We start from the raw sequence: 26212 nt of genomic DNA on the forward strand, positions 1-26212 counted from the left end.
GACCGCCTCTGCAGAGCGACTCGGGGAAGCAGAAGCCTTCAGACACAGGCTCGAGAAAGTTAGTCTTCCGGTTTCTCCGGAATCTCCCTTCATCTAAAACAGGACTTAGGGGAACTCAAGAAGGAACACACAGGTCATGACATAGTAGGTAACAGGGAAGAAGTTTGTCTTCAGTTTTTCTGACACGACAGAGCTCTTGGGCTCTGAGGGGTCTGTGAGCTCTGACCTGCCGTGTCCCCCTTGGCACAGATGGTTATGCCGAGGAAAAGAGTACCTAACCTGGGAGGCACAGGGCAGGCACCTGCTAGGCGCGGAGGTCACGGCTTTCCCTTTGACAGCCGGGTCCGTGAGGTTCCGGCCTCTCCGTCTCCTAATCAGATCCGTGGTTGGGGTCCAGTTATCACAGGTGTCCGTCTTCGCCTGCAGGTGGCCTCCCTGCCACTGACGGAGACGCTGAGGTTTGTGTTCTACCGAAAGATAACGTACTCCAGAAAAAGAAGGCTTACAAAAAGCCATCGGGTCGGCTACACGTGCCTTTCTTTAGCGCCGTCTGGAGTGGCCCTTTATCCAGAAACTGTTCACGCACATCCTAGTCGAGTTCAGTGGACGCTTGTGCCTGCTGTTGCCTAGCACGCCTGTTTTTTTCATTGGATCATACGCTTCTGCCTCCTTGTTTCCTCGGAAGCACTTGTCTTGGCTTTCTGTAAGGTTTCGGTGGCATGCTATGTCTTCTCTCAGAGCCCCTGACCTGACCCTGGGGAGCCACTGCCCTGCGGAGGTTCCAGATTGCAGCAGGTCACAAATCTAATGGCAAATCTCCCGATAAACCACATGTAGGATGGCTCAGGTTATTCAGCTCTCGGGGACCGGCACCTTCCCCAAAAGACACGAATACGAACACAAGATGATTAAAAGGGCGTTTGTTTGCTAGATCCTTTTGGATGCCGAGACTCACAATTTCTTTTTCCTTTGCACAGATGTAACTCTTTCATCGAAAATCCCTCCGCTGTCAAGAAGCCTCAGGCCAAACTGAAGAAAATGCACAATTTAGGACATAAAAACAACAGCCCTCCCAAAGAGCCTCAGCCCCAGAGGGTGGAAGAGGTCGTCAGAGCCTTGAAAAACGGACTTGAGTAAGAACACCGACACGAACGCCCTAGAACATTTTTCCTTTCTAAAATCCTCAGGGGGAAGGAGGGGCACGCAGAAAGTTTTAAGAAATCATTTTAAAATGTCTGTTTCTGTAGCTGACATTTTATTCTTGCGCTGTAATCGAGGAAGCCTTAGATGAGTCTCAAACATGTGAGATATGTGGGGTTTCCACGTCACATCCGTAACATCGAAGGGGCTCCGAGCTGGTGACGTGTTTAACTCGGCAGTGCTGGATTTCTCACAAACCGTGGTGGACAGACAGCTCCTTTGAGTGATCGCCGAGGAAGGATTCTGAAACCTTCCCAAGTTATTATATTCTATATTACATATATTCTATTCTATTATTATACGGACTGTTGGTCCAGAATAAAATCTCCCTGGTGTGTGGGGAGACCTCTAGAATCGGTGTTGTATTTAACTAGACAGAACTCTGGGAGCCTGGACCCAGGACAGATTCTATCCCTGTTTTGTGCATTCCCTCCCCACTGCTTTTTCTTTTTTGGACTTGCAGACTCACAGGGGCTCTCCTTTTTGACTATCTGGATGGTATCAGAAGCATGTCCTGGAGCTTTCGGAGAGTTGAGAGATTGGGCAATACACAGCCTCTTCCCTACTGACTCTGCCCTCCCCAGAGCAGGGCTCAGATTTCTCGTCCCCTTCAGAAGGACAAGGTCAGCACCAGATGCCCCTTGATAGGCACAGAATTCACAAGTATGTTTCCTGTTGTTTTGCAGTGAATATCTGGAGGTTCACCAGACAGAGCTGGACAAGCTGACAGCTCAGTTAAAAGATATGAGAAGAAACTCTCGCCTGGTAGGTACCATCCCATCATTAGGATTTAACACGGTATTCCTTTTTTGGGCTAAGTGTCTTTTTTTTTTTCCCTACTGAATGGGGATGGAGAGCCGGGGAAGGGTACGGGGACGAGGAAGAACCCTTAAGACAAGCAGATCCAAGGGGCAGAGTCTATCTGCTTCCTGATGCGTATTTGAGAAGGAGGTTGAATTTCTTCTTAATGCTTTATTCTTAATACTTGTCAGTATTTTCCAAGCATGTTTATGTGGATACACTTTATAATGAGGAAAAAAATACTAAGCAACAACTATGACTCCTCCCATGCCCCCCCTCCAAATCATAAAAGGAAATGAAAAGTTGGGGTTCTCCTAGCATTTTGTTAGTACTGAATTTGGAACCCAGAGCTACTAACAAAATAGTATAGGTCGGTGACGTCAGTGAGGGCCAGGGGATCCAAATGCACCTGTTATGAGAAGTTGGGAGGAGCCCTGAGCCCGTTCCATCACATGTCCTTGAGTCTGTTGGCTCACAGGTGTCCTCCATTCTAGTGAATTTGTGAGGACTTGTCTGGTTGAAGAGGAGCTTCTCACCTATACACTATTTTAAATGATTTTGTTCAGTTCAAAATGACCTTACACCTTAATCTTTCAAGGAGTCGGCAAGCCCAGGAAAAGTCTCCATATGCACTGGGAGGTAGAGCCGCATGTTAATAGCTGCTGTCTTCTTCTGTTTTCGGAGATATGCTAACATGTGTAGTGGTGCCCTTTTCGAAGGCTCAGAGGTTAAAAGCTTTATAGAAGTTAAAGATTTTATATCCTGATGATGTTAGAGTAGGAACTGCCCCATCTCTATGGGGAATGACTCTTGTGGCATGGCCTTCCGCACTTTGGAATGCCCTTGACCATCCTCGGGGCACAAACCTTTCTCCTTGGAGAACAATGGTGAATGGATGCCGGAGCTCCTGCCAGGACCTGGTGTTCCATGATGGGGGCTGTGGGGATCGTGGGCCGATTACACTGTGATATTATGAGCACACAGGAAATGAACTTGCTTCAAAAACGATTTGTGAAAAGCCTGTCACTGCCCTCCAGGACGCTCCTTAAACACCAGTTTTAAATGTTTAAACGGGAAGGCAAGTGTTCTTTTAACACATCTATCCCTGCTCCACTGCACGTTAACTTATTTTCCTTATTTAAAAGCTAATGTGAATTTATGTGCCCCTCAGGATGTAAGAGAGGAGAGCTGAAAGCAAGTGAGACTCTTGGGTGCAGAGAGATTGGGGTGGAATTCTGGAGTTACGGAGGATAAATAAATATCCTAAAAGTACTCTTACTGCTGTTTCAAACAACCCAGTGGAACTTTGCAGGAGCGATCATTTCTTCCCTGGTAATGCAGAAATGCAAACTAAATCCCTCTGTTGATATCAGTAATGGTTTTGAATAAACATGTTTTAATCCAGACACTCCTTTTTTATTTTAGGGTGTGCTGTATGACCTAGACAAGGTAAGTTATCATTCTGTGGGGGGGAGTATTGCGGAAAAATAAAACAGTGCATGTTTGCAGAGAGGTTCGCGATTTCCTCTTTAGGTATAGCCAGATCTCCAAGGACTGATGATTTTTCTAAGCCTAGTACATGTCATTCTTTTATCTAATGAGGGGCATGAATAGTACCATGATCTGTAGCTCCAATAACATCTTCAAGGTCATGTCCGTAAAAGCGCCACCTGGTCATAGAGTTTCTCCATATGCTGATGAGTTCAAGAACTTCCCAGGTATTGAAGGTCCTTACCTATGTTGTCTCTAATTGACTACCATATTTCATCAAATTGAAGACCTTTTTGACTGGAAAACACAGCATTATTTTATATGTCCCTAAGGGGAAAAAGTGATTCCATGTAAACCCTGGCACGGTTTTCTCTATTCACTTAAAATTTGTATTTCATAGTTCGTGACAAAAATCTTCTAGGCTTCTTTTAAATGTAGGTTTTGTTTTAATTTATTCATATATGCTGCTGCTCCCTTCACATGCCATTCCGTATATACATAATTTAATGCTGAATCATGGTGTAAGTCTTTTGAAGACATTTGAAAGGGTAATTAAATTTAATGCGTGTAATAACAATATTTATAAGTCAAACGAAGAGAGGACACATGAACCACCATGGTTATCTCTGAGCACATACAGACAGTGGCTTCACAGTGCACCCCAGTTTCAGGGACCCTAAACTTTAGGGGGTGAGTGCACCTCCGAGATGATAAAATACGTTACTGTGAAGGATTAGAAGTGCACCCCAACAGGACACTGTCCTGCTAGAAATCCAAGGAGTTCCATTTGATTGGCCTCCCTCGATGGTGAGCACAAGGATTCCAATTACTAACTCGAGTTCATCTCTCGGAATATTTATTCCATATTTTAGAAAATACTTTCTAAATTCTTCTTAGAGATTTTCTGAAATAGCCAAGATTGGAAGGAAGGGGAGATATTTCGCATTTTCTGGTAATTTTGTGTATGAGATCAGAAGATACTCTTGCCAGTCTAGATCAGTTAAACTGTATATGGCTGTACTTCTTCAAACCTCTTCTTTTAATTCCAGCAAATTAAAACGATTGAAAGGTACATGAGACGCCTGGAGTTCCACATTAGTAAGGTAATGAAGTTCCTGTTGTCTTGGCTTCTGGGTTTCTGTTCTCAGGCACTAATCAATACGCCTTTGGCCTAAATGTGGCATCTAGTCCATGGAGATTTTCTTACCTAATTGACTCCTAAGCTGATTAGCTATTAAGTCCTCCAACAGGCAGGAAAGATGGAGAAAAAGGAGCAAAGAGCCTGACAATCGGGCAGAGCTCTGACTCTCCTTCTGTTCAACAAACATTTACGTGCTTCCCAGGGAGCCTCCTGCTGGGCGCTAGTCCCTGTGTAGTCTTCGTAAAGATCGAACCAAGCTGACCCTACAAGAAACTTCACACTTGCATCACTTGACCCTCTGGCCAGACGTACAACTTGGTATCCCGTAAACTTCTTCATGAAGGCCTTCTAAGTACTTAGGGACAGCCGCCATGTACGTCCCTAACTCTTTCTCAAGCTCCTAGTTCCTTCTGTCCTTCCTCACATAGCATGGTTTCTAAGCTTTTCTTTCATCTTTGTTGCCCCCATTGATGAGGGCCATTTTGTCGGCACCCCTGACACCCAGGCCTGAGCCCTACAAATCGTTCACTGATGGTCCAACCAGGCTAGATGGAGTGGGACTGTCACCCCCTTGTTCTGAACACTACCAAGAGTTACTGGGACAACTTGAAAATACTTCCCGTTAGGAGCCACTAAATCCCACCATAGTAATTCCTATTTCCATCCACGTGCATCAGCCTCTCTTCCAAGTAGAGAGACTGGAGGCTTCAGCCAATGTCTCTGCTAGGAGTCAGAAGCCCTAGGTTCCAGCCACATACTCTCTGGGCTATATCACCCATGCAGACCTTGGTTTTCCACTCTGTGAAATGGAGCCAGGAGGTGCATGTATTCAGTCTAAATGATCCTAAGAATCCTTTCGTTTTAAAATTCTGTGATGATTTAGCTGTAGATAAACATACGTGTACGCATCTGCTTTTGCACGCCCCCACTCTGCAAAGTATCTGTTACCTGGGAGAATCTGAAATCGCTCCAATTTCTGTGGAACTCACTAAATAAAACAATGACATCCATTCGAAGGTATTTGTGTGGCGGGCAGGTGTTGGCAAATGACTCTGTTTGGTTTGAAGCACAGCAAGGAAACAAAATCCCTCTCAGGTGGGCGTGTACTTATCCATCTTGTAGCCACTGTTGTTGCCACGACAGTCCCGGGGTTCACAAAAGGTTTGGGCGGGCTGTTTTAACCCTTGTGCACAGCATGTCTCGCAAATGGTATTTAACCGAACGAGTCCAGCAGGTGATTTGATGAGAGCCCCTGCTGACGTATGGATGAGACCAGCGCTTGCCTACAGACGGGCCCGTTCCCACTCGAGGACATAGTCCCCCTTTACCGTACAGGGTAGCTCCGCTTGGCTAGCATAGGTTGGCACTGAAATGAAAACAAAGAATTCACTCTTCTGCGAATGCAGAGTAACAGACTGCATCTTCAGGGCTAAACCAACGTCCCTGTGAAGTTTGCCATAGAGAGGATCACAGTCGCAGACTTTAGCCAACCCCGTAGTGGGGAAGGAGGTGGAAGGGGTAGCTTCCCAAGGGACCCCATGGGTGAAGCAGTCTGGCCTGCCCCGGAAGAGGGGTCAGTTCTTGTGTTTCTAGGGGTTTTGTGGGGACCACCCCCATGAGCATGATCTGCAATGTTCATGTAAAATTCCAGATTCCAGCCCAGCCCTAACCTACTGAATCAGCAGCTCGGGCGGGATCTGGGCATCCGCATTTTAACAAGCTCACCAGGGAAGGCTTTGCTTGGTTTTAGGGTATGGCAGCCACTCTCTCTGCCAGTCACCAACCCAAAGATTTCATCAGCAGATTCACCACCTTTGACCTTACATCTTCCTCTTCATCAGAGACAAACGCATTGACCCCAAAGATGAAGGGCTGCTTTCCAGAGTCTGGCAGTTGCTCCCAGCAAAGTGTAGTGAGTTGTTGACGGAAAGAGCAGCAGGAATCTCTTAACCAGAGAATAATTTCCAGTCTCTTAATGTGCATCTTCTAAGCTGAGTGTGATTGACGTCTAGACAGAGACAGCAACGGTGGAGAGTTCCACCTACTCTAACGGGTCCTCCTGACTCTGTCGCAAGCACCCAAAAACTTGGCCTCAGAACAAAAGGGGAATCTTAAACTCTGAAACCCTTCCTCTGGTTCTACAGCCTTCTGAGGGAATAAACTTTGTACTGAAATGAAAACTTCGCATTGTCCGAGGCAGCCTCTCAGAAGTCCCTGATTTCCTTTGCTTCTGCCAATGCCTGGTGTTCGTGTCCTTTTCATCTGCCTGCAAATTCCTGTGGTTAACTGGGGAGTGTGTTGATAATGGGGGAGAGCGCGAGACTGTGGACACGTACGTGATGAGGAATAACCAGGTTTTCTCAGCCTGGAGACTATTGCTATTTGGAGCTAGTCTTTGTTGCAGGGGGCTGTCCTCTGTCCTGCAGAACGTTTCGCGGCATCCCTGGCCTCGTCCCTACCAGATGGCAATAATACCTCCCAGCTGTGATGCTAGAAAAAACGGCTGTGGCTTTTGCCAGATGTCCCCTGGGTGTCAAAATTGCCTCGGGTTGATTGAGAAGCACTGTCTTTGAGACAGTAAGTGATTATGAGGCTTATAGAATGAGTGTGACCAATAGTCATTTGCAAACGGTATATTATTGTTTGGAAGTGGAGGCGTAGATGTATAGCTCACCTCTAGTGTTTCCATTTACTGTTTTAGTGGCCGTGTAATTTACACACACAAAACCACATAGTTCTTAAGCCTTCGGTTTGATCAGCTTTTGCAATTGTGCTTCACCCTCATTTTTTAAAAAAGATTTTATTTACTTATTTGAGAAAGACACAGAGAGCATGACAGCGGGGAAGGGCAGAGGGAGAGGGGGAGGGAGACTCCCTGCTGAGCAGGGAGCCCGACTCGGGACTCGATTCCAGGACCCCGGGATCATGACCTGAGCCGAAGGCAGATGCTCAACCGACTGAGCCACATAGGCGTCCCTCTTCACCCTCATTTTAAGGATAATTTAATAACTTCATTTTCTCTATTATTGAGACTCTTTACTGAAAATGATTTTTTTAAAGATTTTATTTTTTAGAGAGAGAGAGAGAGCAAGGGGGGTGCAGAGGGAGAGTGAGAAGCAGACTCCCTGCTGAGCAGGGAGCCTGATGCGGGTCTCGATCCCAGGACCCCTGGAGATCATGACCTGAGCTGAAGGCAGATGCTTAACCAACTGAGCCACCCAGGGGCCCTATTGAAAATGATTTTTGTAAAGTGTTGGCTCAAGTTCTTTCAAAAAAAAAAAATGCTAAATGTAGATGTGTGAATATCACCTTGTGACAACACTCTTGAAAGAAAGTGATAAGAACCTCGCGGAAATCCTTCCCGTGTTCGCTCCTTACGTAGAAGACTGCGGTCGCTGTCATCCAGGACTTGGCTCACACAGCCCACCAATGTTAAGTTCATTTTCATTTCCTGTAATTTGCAGAGAAGGCTCAGATTAAAATCTGCTTTCAAGGAGAAAATGGATCCCAGTGGCTAAAACAAAGATGATTGGTCTCTGGCTTAAAGGATGATGGTCGGCCGGAGAGGGGAGGAAGGGCAGGTGCCTGGGTGGCTCAGATGGGTAAGTGTCTGCCTTTGGCTCGGGTTGTGATCTCCGTGTTCCAGAATCAAGCCCCACATCGGCTCCCAGATCAACGGGGAGTCTGCTTCTCCCTCTGCCTGCTGCTCCCCATGCTTATGTTCTCTCTCTTTCTCTCGCGCAAATAAATAAATAAAATCTTTATAAATAAATAAATAAAAGGATGACGCTTCTACTAGGGACCCCTTGTTGAAGTCAGAAAGGTAAATATCTTTCGGACTGAACAAGGCCCGTGTAGCTTCTTTCAAGTGGGATTAAGTAGTGACCCCCCCTTGTGTTCCCTCCTGTGGCTCCGCCAGGTCGACGAACTCTACGAGGCCTACTGTATCCAGAGCCGTCTCCAAGACGGCGCCAGCAAGATGAAGCAAGCCTTCGCGGCCTCGCCCTCCAGCAGAGCAGCCCGCGAGAGCCTGTCCGAGATCGGCCGCAGCTACAGGGAGTACACAGAGGTATGTGCCCTGCGGCCCGGCGGCTCGACCGCACGCGGCTTGTCCGGTTGCCCGTAACTGCCCGCGGCAGGAGGACAGACCGCGTTCTACTCTTCAGGGACATGTCCTACTGCGTGCCTGTCTTGCACTGTCGGGGGCTGTCGTGCAATCGTCCCAGACGACTCTGGGGCAGTTCTGTTGGTTGTATTTTGGCTCAGAGTCTTCACTGGACTCCACAGCCTTCGCTGGCCTTTCTCGGTCCCTGAGCGTCACCTGTCAGGCGCTCATCTCCTAGTGCCTTGGAACGTGCTAGCTCACGAACTTGAAAAGCCGCAAGATGTTAGGTGCTACGAAGCCGTGCACTGACCAAGTCTTACACTCTTATGTGCTCCATGCTGCCTTGTGTTCTTCGCACAGGTAGGCTACAAACGCGTGTCGGTAATTTCAGCGACTGCCCGAGGAAGTCACTAGGCCCTGGTCCCTGGTTCTTGACAGTCTAAGTGCCCTCCAGAATTTTCTAGTGTGCAGGCTAACCTGGCTTTATTCCTGGAAGTGGAGCTGCCCCAGCGGTTACGGTAGCTACCCTGAAAATTGGGTATCACCCACGCTCCTGCCTGTGATGATTTTATCGTGAGGAAGTCCCTTCTCTCTTAAAGGAGACAAGATAAAAAACCGCCAGCAGAAGTGGGCCTCCCCTGGCTTCTGTCTCTGAGGCCCTACGTCTGACACCGGGAGGTCTCCCTCCTCCTGGGGTCACCTGATACCAAGTGTCTTTGATGAAAGACTGAATTATTCAAGCAGCACTTCTCACTAACCCGTGTGTCTGCTCAGAGATCGAATTTCATGAATGAAGTCATCAGTCTCTGGAGGGTTCATGGGGGTCTGCTGGACAGCTCCGAGAGCTGAGCCTCTGTCCCCCAGCCCTGCTGCGGGAGGGGCCCCATGGGTCGCCTCATATGGTCACTCCAGCAGCGCCTTTGGTCTGACCCGTTTGTCTCTTTCCATGGTCCGAAACACGGCTTCTTCACCTATGTGCCCCTTTCAGAAGAACGCTTGTTAAATGCATAAAGTAAAATACATAGAATCCAGGAATTCAAAGGAAGCCAATGATACTGAAATAGTTATTTCAGTATTAGCAGTACAGTTATTATCAAAATATCTTAAAAAGCAAAATATTTTGATACAGTACTGTGCTCTGTTTATGCCACGTTATTAGCACATCAAAATTAAGTTATCAGCTCTAGCAATGCCACTAGTTATTGGAAGTTATAAATTTTTAAAGTAGCAAAAAGTCTGAATGATTGTTCAAGGTTATCTAGACCCAGTGGTGTGCGTGAACACACAGGGGATATCTATGTGTCAGAGCCACAGGCACGAGTCATACCGCTGGGTCTTAGTTCCTACATTCGTGAAACTTCGACGCCATGCATTTTACTTAAAGACTGTGAAATCATGGGGACTTTCTTTTCCCCCCATCCAAGTTTATGCACCCAGGGGTTGCGACTCTGGCTTAGAAGCAGCCCTGGCTCGTAAGACCTCATTTGTGCATGTCTTGGAAATAAAAGAGCACTTAAAATGGTCTTTCGTAGTCCAGGAGCAGGTAACTGACGGGCAGCCTGGAGAAGCTGCCCGTTCTAGAACACTCGCCGGCTGCTTCCGAAATACCTGTCCTTGCTCGGGTGCCGGCACATGACATCAGACTTCGCCCCCTCGTTCAAAGACGTAGAGGACCGTTTCAGTAAGAGGAACTGTGCCTTCGAGGAGAAGGGAGTCGGACTTCTGTAGTGTCCTGCCTGACATCAGGTGGCTCCTATCTTCACGTAACCACAGAGCCAGGATTTTATCCCAGAGAACGTTTCGGGGGAGTAGCTGGGGGGTGGGGGGCTGCCGCAGGGGCTGCAGGACTCACCCACAGCTGCCCCGGTGAGACGGAAGAGCATTCTGACCGCAGAAGTCCTCACCTGCTAAACCAGATGCCCTCAGGTTTTCTTGAAGGCGCTGGTGGCAACCCCGCCCTGCATGCTAACGCCGCTGGCCTTTCGGGAAAGTGTGATGTGTTCCTTCACCGAGCCGCGAGCCGCACAGGGCTCTAAGAAAAGCAGTTTACTGAGACTTTGTTTCCAAAGCTTTCAAGCCGCACAGAGCTCAGACTTCAGGAAGTTTCCCGGAGGTTTGCTAAGCTATTTGAGTCCTAAGAGCTCACAGGGCAAAGGCAGTGCCATTCTCTTTGCACCCCATCAACACACCAGTGCGGGAGAGAGATCTTCTGGAGAGAACAGAGGCACCGAGAGGACACTGTGGCCTCGCTCAGCAATCCTGAAGTCGTCAGCCCACAAAATGCAAACGGGAGCACTCCCTGCCAGTGCTCGTGGGGCTGTGGGCTTGTAGGAGTGGCCACTCCCCACCCCAGCCCCCAGACCATGGAGGCCAGCTGCAAGGGAGAAGCCTGCAGGTGCTACCCCGCTCCCCCCCCCACTCCAGGGAGCGGGGACGGTCAAGGCTGCTTCCTGCCGCACAAGTGATTTCCAAAGCTGAGGCGGCGAGCTGCCAAAGGGCCCCCGTGCGAAGAGCCTCGGCCTCGGCATTTTTCCGGTTTTGATCTCTAACTGACTACTCTGTTTAGGTCCTCAGATACGGAGGAAGTAGGGCGGGCAGAGCAACACGTCTAACCACACGCTTGATGCCATCCCCCCTTCTGCCTTCAGGGTCCCTCAGCAGTAGAGTGAGCGGAGGACTCTTGTCAGGCCCGGGAGTCATTTCTGGGGCGCCGTGGCCCCGCCGCAGGGAGTCAGCCTCGCTCACTTTGAGTAGGGTACAGCAGCACTGCTATTTTGGTCCCCCGTTTCCACTAAGAAAAATTTCCAGTGGGGGCGCCTGGGTGGCTCAGTCGTTAAGCGCCTGCCTTCGGCTCAGGGCGTGATCCCGGCGTCTGGGATCGAGCCCCACATCAGGCTCCTCCGCTATGAGCCTGCGTCTTCCTCTCCCACTCCCCCTGCTGTGTTCCCTCTCTCGCTGGCTGTCTCTCTCTCTGTCAAATAAATAAATAAAATCTTTAAAAAAAAAAAAAAGAAAGAAAAATTTCCAGTGGACAGAAAAGTCGAGGCTAGTGTAATAAACACCGGCTGCCTTTACCAGTTGGCAACATTCCGCCCTATTTGCTTCCCTTCTCATCTACGCTCAACTTCTTCTTTCTTTACCCTTATGTTTTTGCCGAGTCATTTGGCAGTAAGTAACGGACATTGTGACACTTCACCCCATAGTACTTTGCACAGAACCACAGTGGTGGCCCGTGTATCCCTGCACACACACCATTCCCACAACTGAGACAATGAGCTAATGGAGTTAGCGAATGGCCTGTGCATTTTCTGGTCCGGTCATGTCTTTGGTAACCGTTTTAGGGTACTGTCCTTCAAGTCAGGATCTAGTGGAAGGCAACAGGTGGCATTTGGTTTTTATGTCTCTTTAGCCCCTTTTATCTAGAACTTCATTGCCACATTCCCTTTTTGAGGAATCCAGGCCAGTTCTTACAGAATGTCACATTCTGGATTTGTCTGTTTATGACAGAATTGGATGAGATCATTGATGCAACATCTGAAGGCAGCACAGCAAGTCTTCTGCTGTAGGAGATCCCAAAGTCAGCGACTTAAGACCTTGACCTTCTCCATTTAGGAGACGACTACCTTCCTTCTTCTTCTTCTTTTTTTTTTTTAAGATTTTTTATTTAGTTCTTTGAGAGAGAGGGAGAGAGCATGAGCAGGGGAGAGGGGCGGAGGGAGAGAGAGAAGCAGGCTGCCCACTGAGCAGGGAGCCCCATGCAGGACTCCATCCCAGGACCCTGAGATCATGACCTGAGCTGAAGGCAGATGCTTAACCCACTGAGCCACCCAGGCGCCCCCAGACTGCTTTCCTTCTTACCTAGCAACCTCATCGTTGCACATGGAAATAAGTGACTTGTTCTTCTGTGTTCTAAATTCCCCGCACACCAGAAGGCTTGCGTAGGCTCGGGGGGAACATTTTGCCCAGAATGCTTCACAGACAGTTCCGTGTAGCTCCCTGCACACAGGTAGATGCCCCCCGTGTTCAAGCCTGGAGCTGTAGTTGTCTGCAGCTTCTCGAACGTCATGTGCTTTGAGCTGTTTGGAACAGAAGCCTCTCGCTGATGCCAGTTTTCTGTCCTCTTCACAGAATATGTGCACCATCGAGGCAGAGCTGGAGAATCTGCTGGGGGAGTTCTCCATCAAGATGAAAGGTACTCTTTCCCCGTTCAGAGAGTCAGGCGCCGTCTCCACAGACAGAGCTCCTTGAAGTTTGAGTACACACGCTATTTTTATTTTTCTTGCAAAGACGCTGTGCCGCCCACGCTCACCCCTCCCTGTTGGTGAATGTGTTGATGTTTCAGAACCTTCTAGTCCTGAGACTTGCCTACACCCTTAAATCTTTATAATGGCAGAATCGCAAGCATACACAGAAGTGAAGAGAATGCTACAATGAGCCCCGTATCACCTAGATTTAATAATTAGCAGGCTTTTCCCCCATGTGCTTTTCCCTTTGATGATACGTAACCCAGATATGTGACCCTGCCCGTGTGTATTTCCATATGCACCCCTTAAGGAACAGGGACTTCTTCTTACATGAATAACCACAATGCCAAGTATTATCGCGTCTAGTAAAATCAATACGCCTTTGTTATCAATCCACTCCATTATCCAGTTTCCCCAGCTGTCTCGGAAACGCTTTGTACGGTTGGTTTGTTCACACTGGGATCTAAACAGGGTCCATGCGTCATGATTGGTCATTAGGTGTCTCTCTTAGGCTTCCTTTCGTCTAAAGCAGACCCTTGCCGTTTTCCTCCTGCCGTTGACTTGGCGTAAAAACCGTTGTTGTACAGAATGTCCCACGTTCTCAGTTTGTCTTTGGCTTCTTTGTGGTGTCGTTTCAGTTGTTCCTTTTTGCTCACGTTTTCTGCAAGCTACCCACCCATTCCTTACTGGTTTTTATTTTTAGTATAAAACCCGCAGAGGACTGTGCACTTTCCTCCTTTGCCCAGTGCTTTTCTGGTGTTTGCTCTGGAAAGCCCCGACCTAGCAGCACGATTGGTCATTGGCATCTGTACCGTGGCATCTTCAGAACAAAAAAGGCACGCGAGCTTGAGGAAACGGAGCGTGGCCGGTGTTGCGGGCGGGGCTCTGCGATCGGCAGCCACCGTCCCTGTGTCTCGAGTTTGGGCCCATTGACTGCGGCAGAGAGAGAGCTGGGGCGTAGACGCTCGGTCCTCACGTTTCTGCAGGAGCTGGATCCCCGGGTGGTTGCTAATGGAGACTTAATCACCCTCTCCTCGACTTTTTGCAATTAAGGGAGTAGAGAAGGGGCACTTTTTTAAGTGCTCAACAGGAGAGCTCCGTTTTCGAGTGAATCATCTGAGTCTGCAGGGCCCTGTCTGTGTCAAGTGCTAGGCACCCCCGTGAGAACCTGAGAGCCACTCTGAATGAGTTATTCCTAGAATAACAACGACCTTGACCTTCAGCTTCCCCGGTGGCTGCATTCTTCTCTGGGGCAGACCTGAGCGTGAACTGGTTTCTTATTCAGTGAGAAATCTCAGCACTTGCTGTCCCACTGAGGGGGGCATCCATGCTTTGTCAGCTTTTCGTTTATTGTCTTCCTGTTGGGTCCTCACCTGAGTCCGAGGTTCCAAAACCACTCAGGCCCTGCCGCAGACCCAGCAAGTCAGGTGGGGCCCTGGAAGATTTTTTTAAGACTCTCAGGATGATTTCATCAGCAGCCTGATCTTGGAAAACAGCTGCCCCGAATCAGTGCTTAGCAGAAAACACTTCCCTCTCGTGTCCCCCGACACTCGGCACCATCCATGCGGACTGGTCGGTCTCACAGCTGAGAGAGACTCAGGTCCCACACATCTTCTCACAGTTAACACAGGGAGTAACAGATTTCCCTGATTTCCATTATCCAAGGCATCCACATTTCCCCATTTTATTGGCGGGAAGTGGGCGTTATATGACTTGACCCAGAAGTCACATACCGGGTTGGAGTCAAACTTGAAACTGAATTCCAGGGCTCCTGGCTTCTGGAACATTCCCACGCTCGGTCTCCTGCGAGGAGGGAAGTTCGAAGAGAGCAGAGCCGATACTAGAATCTCTTCTGTGGGAGGGTAATCTCCGTCCCAGCACACAGGCAGCGTGGGCCTCAGGCCTGGAGGTCAGGAGACGATGGTGATGGGGGCCGCCATCCCTGAGGGACCTGGGCGCCCGCTGAATAGCAGCACTGGGTCCTAAAGGGTTATCCTGGTGGGCTGACAGAACTGCCCGTTCACCCATCTCCTTCATCTCTGCCTCTCCCCGTTCTCTCTTTCCTGCTTTCCTGCCTGGTCCGCTGCCGTGGCTTCCGTCTGGGCCCTCGGGTCCCCCCAGGGGCCTCTAGGCCCAAAACATACTCTCCTTTTTCATTACAGATTATTCTCCCTTTGCACTTTGCTAATCTAACATGAAAACTCTTGAATGACAGCTAGGAAGCCTTTCAAAGGGACACCTCCATGGAAATCTTCCTCTCTCTTGATAAAGGGAAGCCTCACGCTGCCAAGAAATCTTACATGTTTGCAATCAGCTACGTTCTTATCTGTGATTCCTTCTGGTTAAACATAACTACCCCCCAGCAAACATACCGACATCCACTCAGGGTGTTTCATAATATTGTCAGAGCTGGTAACCCAACTTCCTCCTGCCACACCCTTCCACACTTCCCTTTCTGCCCCACCCAACACAAAGAAAACAACCCTTTTGGTTTTGTGAGTGTGTGTGTGTGTGTGTGTGTGTGGCCCCCGGGGGTGTGAGTGGGTCGATGATAAAAACAACTGATCAGTGACAGAGCTCCTGCTCTTGGCTGCGTCCTGATGAATGGCCCCTGGCCTTGAGTTCCACACAGGCCACTGGAGAAAAAGGGATGTATGAGCCTGTGCATTCTAATGCAGTGGAACAAATGACCCCCTGGACTAGTGGGGTGGCCAGCTAGTCTCCGAAGCCCCCAGGGGGACGGGAGAAGGGTGCCACTCACCTATCTTGGGGGAGGGAAGCAGGAAGGAAGGAGGAAGGCTCCTCAACGTAACCTTTGAATTAGAACGAGAGGGACTGCTCTGGGCAGATGAACAGCAAGGGAATGGCATTCACCAAAGAGGGAAAAGCATGTTGACAAATGGCAGGAGGGCGGGCTGGGCAAGAGCCCGTACTGGAAGAAGAGTTACGGACGTGCATGGGCGCGGGATCTTAACGTGCCTTGAATGTCAGGCTAACGAGGGAACCTCTTGCTAGCCAGAACCTAGATGAAAAGTGCTCTCTCGAGAGAAACTACTTCTCCCAGCTCTTGCTTCGTTCCCATGAAGTTCCAGGCAGTGGGTATCTCCAAGCCTGTGCCTGCCTCTCCGGCTTTCAGGGCCGGGAAAGGCCTTGGCAGAGGGAAGAACTACCCGAGCTAGTAAGTCTGCACTATTTATGCCTGGTCAATAAACCAGGAAGGCCTGGGACGGAACTCCTGGCTGTGCCGCTGCTTGGCTCCTTTCCTTGGAGCGGAAAGTGTGACTTCCTAACCTTCATCACCGCTCCACCCGGTGCAAAACTTTGTTAACGTTGTCGAGAATACCCAGCCACCCTTTTCTGTGTGTCTATGCTGTCAGCATGTGTGATCTGCTTTATCTTTGGAAAGGAAGGTCATCGTAGAACTAGCAAAAACAGGGAGCATTCTTCCAGCAGAAAAGTCTCTGAGCAAAGGAAGGAAAGGTGGGCGCCTACGTGCTGTAGCATCTGGGCCTTCCCAACGAGGCTGGAGAAGAGCCGTTTTATCAGTAATGGGTGTTTATAGTAACACAGCCAAAGGTGCACCGTAGAAACAAAAGCCCCCCACTCCCGCCCTCCCCTGGACGCTCACCCCCATGACGGTCTGCAGAGCAGCCATGATAAAAGCGTTCTAGACCGTGCAACGGTTATCACAAAACTACTGAGAAGACAGGAAGCTTTGCCCAGCTGTGAAAATCCCCGCAGGCCTCTGGCCAGGTTGGCAAGACAGCAAGCTGTAACTGTAATTGCCCCATCGTTGGTTTCCATTCGCAAGCAGCGCGGTGATTGGCTTCCACGAGCGGCTAGAACCTTAGGAAGTGTAGCAGCAGTCCTGCTTCTGCCTGGCTCGTGCCAGTCTGCAGCAGGGCGCTGGTAATCAGTGCCTGGGGGCGGGGGGGGGGCGGGGATGCCACTGCAAGCAACTTCTAGAAACTGTGCTTTCATGACCTGGGCTTATAAGCTCTAAAACCATCTCTACCAAGTACCTTTCTCCCGTTTGGATAAGTTCAGATACGAAATTTCTGGTAATGTTGAAAGGGGGAAAAAGTCCTTCAAAGCATTTTCCCCCTTACATACTTTATCCACACTGATACCAGGTCAGTTTCTTGGTTTTTAGTTTTTGTTTTAACCAGCTTCTGTTGTAAATGCACAGGTAAACTGGCAACAGATGAGACCTCAACTAATTTGCCCAGGTTTTATTTTATTTTATTTGAAGGTTTTTTCATTTATTTTAGAGAGAGAGAGAGAACATGTAAGCGCGAGTGGGGGGAGGGGCAGAGAGACTCCTCTAGCAGACTCCCCGCTGAGCACAGAGCCGGATGCGGGGCTCAATCTCATGACCCTGAGATCATGACCTGAGCAGAAACCCAGCGTTAGCTGCTCAACCAGCTGAGCCACTCAGGTGCCCCTTTGCACTTTGGATTTTCTTAAAATTGGTGTCTCGCCAATTCTGATTTATAAAAACCAGTCAATAGTGCTTTTTTTCTGAAGTACTAAAAAAAAAGATTAAATCCTCCAGAAAACGATTAGTGAGCATTGACTTTCTAAATTCTGCTCTTACTTCAGGCAATCTGTTAAAGTGGCCTCTTCTGGTTGGTAGAACCGTCCTCAGTGGACCTGCTCTGTGGGTAGCGAGGCAGGACGAGCTGGTGAGTTGCTGCCATCTACTGACAGAAAGTGGTTACAGCAGGTGCTTTTCTAAGCCACCCGGGACCTTGTCTGTGCTCTTAACCCTGGAGTGTCCTTGAGATGGGCGGAGAGCAGAGTCATGCATTCCGCAGTCTCACAGCTCCACGGGGCTACTCACAGAAGGCAAAATACGTTGTGTGGTACCATCCTCTTTCCATGGGTTAAATCACGTTTAAACTAATATAAAAACAACTAAGAACGCAAAGGTCTTAAACGGCAGCTTGAGGAGACTGAGGCACGAAGGGGTCTGTTGGTGGAATGGACATCCTGTGCGTGAAGGAATGTAAGAGTCCCAGGGCTGCTCTTGCACCAGCTACTCACAGTTATTGCCTCTCCGGCACCTCTATCAAAAGTGAGGGATTGTTCTTCTCGAATCTGTTTTAAAATTTTTAAATGGTACTTTCTCATTTTTTAAAATACGGGCAAATAGACCAAAAAGTTTAAAGTCATAATATAATAGCTCCACCAGTGCTAAACTTTGTAAAAATTGTCATGAATACCCAAATCGCCTTTTCTCTGCACATATGCTGCCTGCCAGCCAACATACGTGATCTTTTTTAGGTCTTTTCCTATAAAATAAATACATGATATTTGAAAAAACACAATAAAAATTACTATTTAATGTAAAAAATGTAACTTTCTTCATAATCTCACCTTATCAGAGATAATTATTTTAGCACTTTGATATGTTTTTCTATAATTTTTTCCTTTGGATCCATTTTTATATAGTAGAGGTCACACTCTACATAGGTTTTGAATTTTGCCTTTTTTGCTTTTTTACTTAATATTACTTTATAAACATTACCTTATTGAAGATATCTAAACATCTGTACTGAATTTTTTTAATTGAAGTGTGGTTGACACCCGATGCTACGTTAATTTCGGGTGTACACATAGTGATTCGACGAGTTCATATGCTGTGCTGTGCTCTGCATGACTGTCGCTCGCGCCTGTCCCTGTACAACACTCTGACAGTACCATCGACTCTGCTCCCAATGCTGCACTTTCCATCCCCAGGACTTACTTATTGTGTAACTGGAACTCTGTACCTCCCACTCCCCTTCACCCACTTGGCCCATCATCCCACCCCTCCCCTCTGGCAACCATCAGTTCTATCTATGGGTCTGCTTCTGCTTTTTGTCTATTCATTTGGTTTTTTCTTTTAGATTCCACATATAAATGAAATCATATGGTATTTGTCTTTCTCAGCCTGACTTATTTCATGTAACTGGAATTCTTTATCATAAAACCGTATTGGTTCTTTTCATTAGAAAATGAGAAAGTACTAAAGAGTTTGCCCAGTTTCATTGAGTTTGTTTCATTCCTTGCTTACAGTGTTGTCTTGGGGTCCCTATTAGGGTAAAGGACGTTGCTTTGTGATTGGCACAGAAACAAAGCCAGGACTGCTGATAGGTCTCTGCTGACAAGTTCAGCCCTTGCATTTACTGTGTACGTACCTTCCTCCCCACACCTTTATTCATGCTTGACACACGGTAGGCCCTCCGGAAATACTGCTGAGTGAATACAGGCCACTCGCTCCACCCAGAAGCGTCCTCTCCCCCTTCATTTGCCGGTGGTGATATTCTGTTGTTCAAATGCCACCTTCCTCCATGAAACTATCCTACATTAAATGAGATAGAGTTTCTTGTTTAATTATATAAGTGACACAGTCTTACAAAAATTCAAAATGTAGGGAAAAAACCCTCCTTTTACTGTCTCTTCATTGCTGTCCCCTCTCTCATGTGCATCAGTTTGCTGTCTTTTCATACAGATACCATCTTTTAAGTGAGCTGTCGCTGGCGCGTGCTCCGTCAGTGCTATTACCCCCACTCCCAAATACATAATCGTGACCACGTATTGTCTTTACGATCATTGCCATCGATTGTCTTTACAAAGGGTTCTGTGAGGTGGACGTTGTGACCCCCCTTGTAAAGTGAAGGAACTGGAGTTAATATCTGGAGAGGACTCGCCGGTCGATAGAACAGAAATCAGCTTTAGCTTTAACTCCTCTTACTGCCTCTGCTCCTTGTCTGTTTCATCCCCGTGGACTTGAACCACATTTTGTTCTGTTTTCTGGGTAACGGCGAAGTCTCTCTTCATCTGCAGATTGTTACCCTAGTGCGCAGATCCTCCCACACGCGGAGGCTCCATAAATATCTGCAGAAAGAGAGAGAGACCGATGAAACCCAGGGTCCCTGAGATGTCCCACGACGGTGGTGTGACCTGATGTGTTCTTGCTGCTACAGCAGACGGGGGGCGGATCTCGGACTGAGCAGACCCAGCTAGGAATGAGGAGCCATCGAAGGGAAGCCCCATCTCCGTTTGGGGGATGCGGGTTGTTGTCATTCGGTTGGTTGGTTTTAGTTTTCTTAATCACTGGCTTTGTGTAGATGACAATTCATTTCACGTGGTTTCATAACACAGTAAATGGTGGTATCATTCTGCCGGGTAAATAGGAAAAGGAAAACAGGAATGAGTGAATTGGAGAGAGGCAAGGGTACGTGGAATCTTCAAGCAAACGAGAGGCCCTTATCAGAAATCACAAATCTTGGGACAGAAAGAAAAACAAGACAGCCGTTTATGTTCATGGGAATATTTTGGGTAAATAAATGAATATATCTTTCTGGCCCTAATTCTCTGATCCTGGAATCTGGGTGGATCTTCAGTGGGCCAAAGGTACATAGAGTTCTAACCCCTGCCCAACAGCCTTCTTTGCCCCAAAAAGCAGTGTCTTTAAATAACCCAGCCTGGAATGTTCTCTTGGGCTGGGATAGATGGAATTCCCAGTCATCGCTGTGTCCTCAGGTTCTCCCCCAAAACTATTGGCATGAGCTTTCCCAAAGGTCTGATGCTTTGGGTTTGTAACTGTGGTTTGTAAAGAGGGGAAGTCTGTTCTGCACCTCATATCCCAGTTGCTTGCTTGTAGGTCTGGCTGGTTTCGCTCGCCTCTGTCCTGGAGATCAATACGAGGTAAGTATCCTGTCGGTCTGTGGGTTGGACTTGAGGATTTGAGGGGCAGGAGTCAGGTGGCCATTATTTTCCTTCTTAAATTGCCTTTTTTTCTCTCTCTCTCTTATGTTCGTTTATTTGGAAAAAAAAATTAAGCCAATGGGAAAGTTTGGAGATAGACACCCCCACATACTCTTCATCCAGACACCAATTTTTGACATTATGACATTGGCTTTATTATTACTGCTATGGTTGTTGTTATTTTGCTGAACCATTTTAGATTAATGCACAGACATCGGGACCTTTCGCCCCTAAATGATTTTCCTAAAAACAGAAGGACACGCTCTCCTGTCAGCATTGTGCAGTTCTGAACGCAGCCAACCTAACCTGGCTCTTCAGCGACCCTTACTTGTACATCCATATTCGTCTTTTCCTCTAGTGTCCCAATGTTGTACTTGGTAGCAGTCTTTTCTCTGATGCAAGAGCCAACCCAAGACCATGAGTGCTCGTAAATACCGTGGATTGAAGAACACTAGTATCTAGACCTTTCTTTATAAAGATATACTCCATAAAGCCAAAAAGCCTTTTATCTTTTCCCCCTTCAAAAGGGAACGTCCCTTAATTATTTCATCGAACTGTCTCCTCCAAAACCCTCTGTGATCGTTCTTCGTGGGGAGGGCAGGGGGCGGAGGAGTATCTTCCTGCCTGAGCAAGGAGAGCTGGAGACCCTCTTGCGGGACTGTGTCGGATTTCAAAATCCTTGTCCAGCTCTGTCTTCCTCATCCAGGAGGAGGGGGTCTTACTTCTTGCTTCTGGCTGCTAAGTGGATCTTAGCTGATGGTTTCTCCTCCCTGTGAAGGAGCTGAGGAGTACGGTGACTGTTCTAGTAGACTCATGGGGGGAGGAACTGGTCCCCATGACCACAGTGACACGGAAGGACGCCATGTGATGACCTTTTACTACAGAAGGCCCTCCACGCCTCTTGGAGGGGAGCAGACCTTACTTCCCCTTGAAAGCCTCTCCCCACTCCCCATCTGCCCCACCCCCCAGGCCCCAGGGAATTTGGAAGAACCCACCAGAAGGGAGTGGATGGAGGAGGACAGAGAAGGGGAGGAGCGGCAGCTGCTTTATTTTCCTGCCTTTTTGTCTTGGTGTTGGGGTGGGGAAGGCGGGCCAGTGCCCTGGACCCTGACGTGTGGTGTCTTCTCTGCAGATTTTCATGAAGTACGGCCGACAGAGGTGGAAACTGAAAGGCAAGATAGAAGCCAACGGCAAGCAGAGCTGGGATGGGGAGGAAGTGGCGTTCCTGCCCCTGATCGTGGGGTTCATCTCCATCAAGGTTCAGTATCGTCTCCGCCGCTCCTTGTCTTCCCGCCGCACGGCTGGGTGGCCCGTGGTGGGGGTCTGTGTCCACGACTTGTGCCCGCTACCCCCACCCGCAGACTCCTCTCTGCACCCCAAGTCCGTGGCGAAGACCGCTGCTCCCACACAGAGCGGGCCGAGAAGAACCCGGGGGAAGCGTGCCTGGCCTTTCCCCCACGCTCCCCGTAAGGCTTCCCTCTCCCTCTCTCACCAGGTCACAGAACTCAAAGGGCTTGCCACGCACCTGCTGGTCGGCAGCGTGACCTGCGAGACCAAAGAGCTGTTTGCCGCCCGACCTCAGGTGGTGGCCGTTGACATCAACGACCTCGGCACCATCAAACTGAGCCTGGAGATCACCTGGTAGTAAGTCGCCCTCTTCTGTTCCGTCACGTTAGAAATCCCTGCTGCAGGCTAGGGCTGTTCGGAGGGTGGCGCTTGGACCGTCAGAGTCCCCAGGAAGCTCGTCGCAGAAGGAGACTCTCCGGTCCAACCGAGAGCTGCGTCGGAACCTCGCTGGCCCGAGGATCTATCCGCTGGTTCAGCAGATGATGTCCGTGCGCGTCGTCTCCATAAGTTGGAGACGCCTCTGTCTTATCACTGTTCTCTTCTAATTCAGATTTAAAATATTTTGTCCTGCTGCCTTCCCTCCCTGTCAACCTTTAAATATATCTATATATCTATATAGATATATATGTAGAATATAGATCTTAAGCAAGCTAATTTGGAAGGAAAATAACTGTCCAGTAGGAGATATTTCGCCCTCGGAAAGATCCCGATTCTTGCTACAGTGTTTTCATCGTCTGTCCCGCTGTAGCTCGTGAACCATACGCTGCTCTGGGAAACTTCTCAATATCCTTCACGCTCCACTCCAATAGAACATTTCCAAAGGGCAAGAGATACCTCTCGTCAGAGCAGTAACCTCAAAGGTGGTTTTCTGAGGTCGTCTCACGAGAAAGGTTGTGTGTTATTAAACTCGGTTGCTCACAACGTTCGATACGACACCCCTGGTGTATTACCACGTAAATGTGACCTGCTGAGCACGAATGTTCAGGGTCCCCTTTCCAATATGGAGGGCGAGCCATGGAAGCAGCGAAGACGCTACTGTCTTGTCACAAGACACTGTCTGTGCCTTTTGCCCGGCCTTCCCTCTTTATAATTCGTAGTCATCGACGTATCGAACGCAAGATCATTTGTCTTGCGGGATGAACCGGATGGCATGATGATAAGTGTCACGGTGGACAGACTGTCCTCCTCCCAGTCACTCAGGAGTCTCCGCGTCAGATGAAACGAATGGGAGTCTACATTTGTTTTCTTTAGAACAATAACCTGTGACTCTCTTGTGTTGTTAACGCATCTGTCCCCGCAAAGCTCAAAGACTTTTTACAGACTTCAACATCATGTGTTGGACAGCGTTAATATGTTTACATTTCTAATATGAATGAAGAAAAAGGTTTATTGTCCAGGTGTATAGATAAATTGTTCTTAAAGCCGTGATGCTAATCTGTGGTCCCTTGGGTGGGTCTGGGCTCCGTTTTCTGCTCCACTTTCTTTTATCTTGGCGTATTTTCTGCCAGACCAATTCCCACGGGTTTGAGTTGACTTTATGTGTGTGTAAGGTGGTAGTTATAATGAGGTGCTTTCTCAGCCTGCAGTCCGGGGGTTGGTTAGGGGGACTTGAACGAGCATGCATTCACAGAACCTGTTTTGTTGCAGCCCATTCGACGTGGAGGACATGACCGCGTCCTCGGGTGCTGGGAACAAGGCGGCAGCCCTCCAGAGGAGAATGTCCATGTACAGCCAGGGCACCCCGGAGACACCCACTTTGAAGGATCACTCCTTCTTCGTAAGTTCACTGTGATTTCTGGAGGAGACATGTCGAACTCTCGGCAGGGCTTACACCCAGTATGTGAAACGCTTGACATCCGATGTTAGGGGTTCTCAATAATTCCTGATAATGCTAATCTCAGAGCTCGCCCTAATCAAGTAGTAAGAGCAGCGCATTCCAGGAGGCCCTCGGCCATCTGCACGCAGGCGGTAAACCTCCCATCTTCCCTCTCCCCTCACCCCCCTGACTGCTTTGATAACATGTAGACTTTTCTGGAGATTCTCTGAGGTCAGCCTTTTAGAGTAACAGATGTAAATAACGGCACCGTTGTCGTAATCAGAGATGCTTGCTAGAACGCTAACGGAACATGGTAACGGATGCTTCCCGCTAACTCCGCCATCTTGCTTTGACTTCTGAAGAGGTGGTTGCATCCTTCAGCAGCCAAGCCGCGGCGGCTGTCTGTCTTGAGTGCCTTGCAGGACACTTTCTTTGCCAAGCTGTACCGCAGCCGCTCTTTCAGTGACCTGCCCTCCCTCAGGCTGAGACCCAAGGCCGAGCTAGAGTTTTCTGTGAGTGTGGGTGGCCTGCTCGCCGTGCAGTGCTTGCCTCCGGGGCTCGGGGCGTGTTTGCTTCGGCATGGCTCTCCTCTCCTCTCCTCTCCTCTCCTCTCCTCTCCTCTCCTCTCCTCTCCTCCATCTCACTCATGGGGCAGTGGTCACAGCTGTCCTGTCCCTGGGGCGGGAAGTGTGGTCCTGCATGTGCCTTTGTCAAAGACGCGGATTGTCCCTCTCGTCCGTGAGCCCTGCTTTTGTGCCGAGATTTCCTCCGCCGCGGCAAAGATATCCATGGTAACAAGATTATCATTTTTGAAAAATACAATTACACTCACAGTCAAAGAAGGTGTTGGTTCCCAAGTTAAGCGAGTTCATCACTGAGGACAGTCTTTACGCACAGTTGTAGCCTTCACTGCCTGGCGTGCGAGGGAGTCAGAAGGCATCACACCAATTTTCCTAGAGCTATTTTTATTTAAAGAGGTTCTTAGTGTTAGTTTATGGTAGTGTCGTTGATTTTATCCTATGTTAGTGAAAGAAGTTCTTTTGTTTGTAGTCAGGAATGCAATAGGTAAGCTACATTCTCTGTCGTACATCCTGTCACAAGACGATACAACAGATGTACATACAGACACGAGGAGTCTGGTCTTCACAGACATCAAAGGAATCTTTGGGGGAAGGAGTCATCTTTGAATGTCCAGAAAGGAAAGGACTAAAAAGTTTCCTACTTGATGATAATAATATTGCATGTAATTTGTTGAATTACAAAACACAGGTGAGAAGGGCCAGGCTAACCTAGTGGAAAGGAGGCAAATAGGAAGAGTCTAGAAGGAAAGTGTGCATGAACACATGGACCAAAAAACGGATATATAGCGGAAGCAGTTGCATACGTAACGATTGCTATACTGCGTACATTCAGGCTCAGATACTGTGAGTCATGGAGGGAGTCGGTAGGGGTTTTAAAAGCATAATTTAAATGAGAGCAAGATTAGAAAAAACTCGATGGCTTCCCATAGCCTTGGATAAAGGCGGGTTCCTCAGAGCAGCTGTAGCCCTCTGGCCCTTGGCGCAGCTTGCCATGCCTGCCATCTCCCGTTCTTGGTCCTCTGCTCCAGCCCCCGAACCCCCACCGCCCTCCAGCTGCACCACGCCCTTCAGGAGCCTCCATCGGTGCACACGCACTGTTCCTTCTGGAAGGTACTTCCACCTCCTCGCTGACACCTCCCCATTCTGCGGGGCTGAGCTCTGGGACCCCCGTCTCCCAGGTGGCAGCCTTCCCCGTGCTGGAGTCCCGCCACATGATGCCATGCCACTGTTAGAACGCACTGCCTCGTACTGTTGTGTGCCCGTTTGTGGGCTCGTCCCCTTGGCACACCGTAAGCCCCCTTGAGCAGAGCGTCTCAACTCCGTCTAACTCCACGCTGGCCACTTACGTAGGTGCAAATCGGGTTTGGGAACATAAGGCCCAAGAGAGACGGACTTTGGAATTTGAATAAGAATCCTGACTAAGGCCCTGACCAGGGCCTCCCACCACCCCAAGCTGCCAGGGGATGTGCTTTGAAGATGAGATGAGATGGGGCAGGACCACTTGGAGGACCCAGGGCTTCTGGGAGATGCCTAAGGGACCCCTGTTCCCACCAGAAGATCCCCCTTTCTCTCTCCTCAAGGCAGAAGGTGTGGGGGGCAGACAGGACAGAGGACACTGAATTAAACCATGAGCCCTTGGAGCCCCACCTGCTCCTCCACAGCTGCTGAGAAGGTTCCAGAACTCCTTCCCCTTCAGCCCTGCCCCCCTGGACTCTGAGCAGCACACTTCAG

At 48.8% G+C, this 26212-nt stretch overlaps 1 protein-coding gene across 14 annotated transcripts in view; it reads left to right on the forward strand.

Moving 5' to 3' along the window:
* The window catches only part of RIPOR2 (RHO family interacting cell polarization regulator 2), a 221709-nt gene that overhangs the window by 166613 nt on the left and 28884 nt on the right, over window positions 1–26212 (forward strand). For 13 of the 14 annotated variants that reach the window (XM_057304847.1, XM_057304845.1, XM_057304846.1 and 10 more), the window contains 10 exons: window positions 978–1133; window positions 1887–1965; window positions 3427–3450; window positions 4542–4595; window positions 8553–8702; window positions 12867–12930; window positions 20634–20677; window positions 21870–21995; window positions 22233–22381; window positions 23732–23861. In XM_057304847.1, coding sequence (XP_057160830.1) covers window positions 978–1133; window positions 1887–1965; window positions 3427–3450; window positions 4542–4595; window positions 8553–8702; window positions 12867–12930; window positions 20634–20677; window positions 21870–21995; window positions 22233–22381; window positions 23732–23861 — 976 coding nt within the window. Of the gene's footprint in view, window positions 1–977; window positions 1134–1886; window positions 1966–3426; window positions 3451–4541; window positions 4596–8552; window positions 8703–12866; window positions 12931–20633; window positions 20678–21869; window positions 21996–22232; window positions 22382–23731; window positions 23862–24262; window positions 24413–26212 lie in introns of all 14 variants that reach the window. The other variant, XM_044388672.3, reaches the window with a different exon arrangement.

The sequence above is a fragment of the Ursus arctos genome, unplaced genomic scaffold (assembly GCF_023065955.2).
Source record: "Ursus arctos isolate Adak ecotype North America unplaced genomic scaffold, UrsArc2.0 scaffold_31, whole genome shotgun sequence".
NCBI classification, from domain to species: Eukaryota; Metazoa; Chordata; class Mammalia; order Carnivora; family Ursidae; genus Ursus; species Ursus arctos.